This window comes from Olea europaea, chromosome 1 (genome assembly GCF_002742605.1).
Source record: "Olea europaea var. sylvestris chromosome 1, O_europaea_v1, whole genome shotgun sequence".
NCBI lineage: Eukaryota > Viridiplantae > Streptophyta > Magnoliopsida > Lamiales > Oleaceae > Olea > Olea europaea.
Window position 1 is genome coordinate 24,068,989 of NC_036237.1, and position 5,161 is coordinate 24,074,149.

The 5,161-nt window shown below is 33.7% G+C and overlaps 1 protein-coding gene across 1 annotated transcript; it reads left to right on the top strand.

Moving 5' to 3' along the window:
* The first annotated feature begins 2,302 nt into the window (after positions 1-2,302).
* Positions 2,303-5,155, top strand: LOC111397947. Its single transcript, XM_023024911.1, has 2 exons — positions 2,303-4,266; positions 4,855-5,155. The coding sequence occupies exons 1-2, from the start codon at positions 3,011-3,013 to the stop codon at positions 5,087-5,089; spliced, it is 1,491 nt and encodes a 496-aa protein (XP_022880679.1). The 5' UTR covers positions 2,303-3,010; the 3' UTR covers positions 5,090-5,155.
* Positions 5,156-5,161: the final 6 nt, after the last annotated feature.

Below are 5,161 nucleotides of genomic sequence, written 5' to 3' on the forward strand. Positions count from 1 at the left end.
GTGACCAATAAGTATGTGACCTAAAAATGTGTCATTTGCCTATGATCCACAATTATTATTACTATCATCATCATCATCATCATCATCATCATCATCATTATTATTTTACGACTATAATTGTGTGTGATTTGTAACGGTGACCTAATTAATTAAGTTATGTCCCAAACTTTATTCGAAGGTCACAAAATGTGACCAAATTTTTATCAAAGATTACAAATTGTGATCACCCGATTTTTGAAAAAAAAAATCACAGATTTATTAATTTTGGAAATGTAACTTGAAACCTTTGTAATTGTATAATTGTCCCTTGTACTTACCTGCTACAGTAGACGAACAGATGACGAGAGAAATTGTGGAAAATTTCTTCCCAAAATAAAAGTGTTTTGTCTGTGAGAGAGGATAGAGGAAAAAAAAAAAGAAAAAAAAAAGAAGAAGAAGAAGAAGAACAACTTGTTTGGCGTATATTGTTCACATTATTTTTTTGTAGTAAGAAGTGAATGCGCGAGAAAAGTTGTATTTAATGTATTTTCACAATTAGTTATAGTGTTATTCTCCTGTAATCATCAGTAGATTCATATTTTTCTCTTTCTTGCTCTCTTTTGTGTGTTTTTATTCACTATGTTGATGGGATTAATTTTTACAACGGTATCAAAGCTCAAGGTTCAAACTCTGGGATATTGCATCGGAGAAGATCCCAAGTGCAAAGTTTGAGGTGAAGAATAATTTCGGTATTTAGCAGAGTAGCATTGAAGATATTCTTGTACATGGAATTTATAAGTTTTCGCAGGGTATGAAGCAAGAATGGATGGAAAGATGCAAATTGAAAGAGTCGGGAAAAGAAGACAGTCAGTAGTATCATATTAACTCTTCCATCCGGGGTAAAGCTTAATGTTTTGAACCAGAAATCTCCTTCTAACTTGGTTCGGCTTAAAATTTAATTAAAATTTAAGTTATCAATAATTATTTTAATCTCACATTTTATAGGATCTATAACTTTTCAACCACTCTCCATCAATTTTTAGCAAAATTTAGTAAAAAAACTTACTTTTATCTAAACCAAGAATGGGCTTAATAAGTATGTTATTGAGTTGTTTAGTTTTGCATTTAAGGTTGGAATAAAAATAAGAATATGATTTTGTTGACTTTCTAGCCTAAGTCGTACGAGACATTGTTGACCATATTATTAGTTGGAAAATCTACTTGAACCTAAATGAGGTTTCAACTACTTTGTTATAGACAACCAACATTAAAAAGTCAATCGGTATTGTGAATGATGATCAAGATCTTTTGATATATTCTGATAGTAAGCATGGTAGAAGTGAAACGTGAAAAATAAATTATGATTAGAGTGATCTAGTCTTCAGTGTTTCATTGAAGTGGTGTATATTCCTTAACAAGTTTTTGCGAGAAGGTGGCTCGTTCTTGATTTTATTGATAAGGAAAGGGGAAAAGCAAAGCTCCAAGATATCATAGCCTATAAAGCTCGAATGAATAATTTGATTTGACTATGACACAAATGAGCAAATGAATTCGAAGATAGATATGCTAAAACGAGCCATTAGCTTGTGAAAGCTTGTTAAGTGATAAACAACACTCTAGTTAAAATATTAAAGTGTAGATCACTCTAATAATAATTCATTTTTCACACTTCACTTCTTCCATGCTTACTCTCAGAGGTTGCCAAAAGAACTTGATTACCATTAACAATGCTAGTTGATTTTTTAATGTTAGCCACCTCAACCGAAGTAGTCGAAAACTCATTCAACTTCGAAGTACGATTTCCCAACTGGTAATGTGGTCAACGATGTCTCATACCACTTAAGCAAGGAAGTCAACAGAATTATAGTCTTATGTTCATCCAATCTTAAAATCAACACCAACTCAAAAAATACTTATTAAGTCCTTGTTTGGTTTAGATAAAAATCATTTTTTTAGTAAAATTAGATAAAAGTTGATAGAATGTGTAGTTGAAAATATGTTAATTCCATAAAATGTATAATTAAAATTACTTGTTGACATTGAATTAATTCTTAATCCAACTTGTTAGTTGAACCAAACAATGGCTAAACAATTCATTGGGTTGAATTAAATACCACTTGTCAAATAAAAGGCATGCCACGCTTAGACGAATTATTATAATCTTATTGGTATTTTATTTAATAAAAATTACCTGAAACCATGTTTTTTTAGTTCTAATTTCATTAAAAGGCATTAAATTTTTTCTTTAAAAAATCAGATGATCGCATAAAATATATACTTAGGTCTGTTTGACGTACACCTGTCTTGGTCTCTTCTGCAACTCCTCGTACGATACGATAATGGTCCTAACAGTGCATGCAACTCGCCAATCGTCATCGTCTTATCTAATATCCAGAATTATCTTCTACCCTCTCTTCTCTCTAAAAAGTAAAATATTATTTTCTTTGTAAAATCATCATAACAAAACATTCCAAGAACTAAGCTACAATCTACACTTTTACAGGCATTCTGCCTTGAGAAGACTCTCTGGTATGTTTTAAGGATCTCTTGTAATTTTCCTGATTTTCGGTTTTATATTGTTTTGGGGCTAAAGGGCTCGAACATGGATAATCATCAATTTATGGTCAATTATAGAACAATAGGCCGACATAGACAAGCAGCAGTTGGGTTTGTTTAAAATTTAACAATTATCTGATAAAAAGTTCTGTTTTAGTTCAACAAGAATTGATTATTTGTGTTAGAACTTGGAAAATCTACCGTATGAGACTGAGAGAATAAAAAAAGAAGAAGCCATTTAGTAGAGTTTGTGTTTCTGTGTTAGCTTCAACAAGATCATTGCGTTTTTCTTTTTTCTTTTTCGGGGATTTTAAGAATCTATTTCCTAGGGGTTTCTGTTATCAAATTCTGACTATTTCTTCTACTAATTTTCCCTATTTTTAGTCACCAACCTTTCTTCTTGCTCAGCCACTGGTCTTTTGTTAATTCTTTTTCATTATTAGCCTGTTTAGCCTCTCTCTGGTTTTGACAAACCATGAGGCCAAACGCTGTCACATCCAGTGTAGAATTTCCAAACCATGTCCTTCAAGCCTTCAGTCCTTCAGTCCAATCCTCCCTCTTTTTCCCCTCTTCTTCTATCAAAAGATGCGAAAGGGTTCAATTTTTCAATCCTTTCATGTCTAGAAATTTCTTCAAGTCTCGTTTTTTTGAGAAGACTCTCTCAAGAAGCCATACAATTACGATTACGCGATCTTGCTGTTCAAATTTGGATAAAATTTTTCACGAAGATCGGTTAGGCAAAGGATTTGGTGTATGGGTTGGTGGAGAGAACGAAGGACATCAAGGAACCAAGCGGCATTGTACAATCCCGGAAAGAAACTCTTTTGATAATGAATTTGGAATGGATGGAAATTCGTTTTCCCCATCTCAATTTTATTTCTTGGAGCCTATGATGCTCGGTATAAGGCCAGATCCACCGGTTTGGCCAGAACGGGAGGCTGTTTTACGGGCAATTATTGAACACAAGGCAAAGAGTTTTGATCTCCCCGTATCCTTGAGGATGATAAAGAAGAAATTGCGAGGGGATGAGGGCTTTATGGATTCTAGAGAGTCAGCAGTGAAAAAGGCATTCACTTCAATGGTAAGCATCATAGTTGAGTTACAGAGCTATGCATTAGGGATGAGAGAAGAGTTATGCCTTGAAGATTTAGAGATGATTAAGGGTAAGGTCCAGAAAGAAATGCATTCATCATTTGTATGGCTGTTTCATCAAGTTTTGTCAAGAACGCCATCTTTGATGATTTATGTAATGGTCGTTTTAGCAAATTTTAGTGTCTACTCTGCTTCCCATAATGTTTCTTTTGCGGCACCCTGTGGATTATTAATTGAAGAAAAACAAACTGGACATTATCCACGAATTGAATCATCAATAGAGACAATTTTGGTTAAGGAAGATAGATATGTAGGAAACATTGGTGGAAAGATGGAAATTGGCAATTCACCAGGGAGCAGTGAGCAGGATTTGAGAAGTGCAGAAGAGGAGAACTTGTGGGATTCCGTGGTGGATGAAGCAACAAAGATGCAATCGAGTTTGAATGATGAAGTTCTTGATCACGACATGGTGCAACATTTTGTTTCCCCGGTGTTTGTGCAGCTCGAATCTGATGAATATGTGGACTATCTTAGGACTGATCTTTTATACCAGATGCACTTGTCTAGGGAGCCAAATAATCCACTTCTGCTTTGCAACTATGCTCAATTCTTGCACGTTGTTGCACATGATTATGCAAGGTAATTAATCAAATCTGCATGCATACTCTATTTTGATTGATGTCATTGGGCTTCTATGTCTTTCTTTGTTCGTAAAATGTAGAAATTTTTTAGTTAAAAGTAATTCTTTTAGATACGTGTTAATTTTTAACTTAAATAGTGAAATATTTACTTGTAATTTTAAGTTATGAGTAATTTTTTTTATTTATAAGTAAATTTTATACTTTTTACAATTTTTTATACACGTGAATTTTTTACTTGTAAATAAACTTTTAATTTATAAGTGAGTTTTGGTCTTATTATTATTATTTTTACGTTGTAAGCAATTTTTGCACAAAAGTGAGTATTTTACTTACAAGTTTTAGCATAACCACTCTAATGTTCCAATACAGATAAGAATGCGTCTTCTTTACTTGTAAAAAGTAAAATGCTGGATTTTGCATGGACACTAGTGAGCCAATATAGATAAGATGCATATGTTATATTAACACATACGGTCAATTTAGTAATAGTATATCTGCTTTTTATTGTAAATGATTTTGCTTTACATAAGTTCTTTGGACCTGATTTTCATTTGCCCTCAATTTAACTTTATACTGATTTTAACAGGTCCGAGGAGTGCTACAAGCGGGCAGTTCAAGTGTTACCACCATATGCAGAGTCCCTGAGCCAGTACGCCAACTTTTTATGGACAGTAAGGAGGGACTTCTGGGGAGCAGAAGAAAGATTTCTTCAAGCGTTGGCTGCTGAGCCTGATAATTCTTATTATGCTTCTAGATATGCCAATTTCTTGTGGAGCACTGGCGGGGAAGAAACCTGTTTTTCCTCTCGACAATTCCCATAGCAGCACAAGAAGTTCAAACTTGTAGAGAAATGGTGTAGCGGACGGCCTGGTTATCATAACATCGTAACAGAT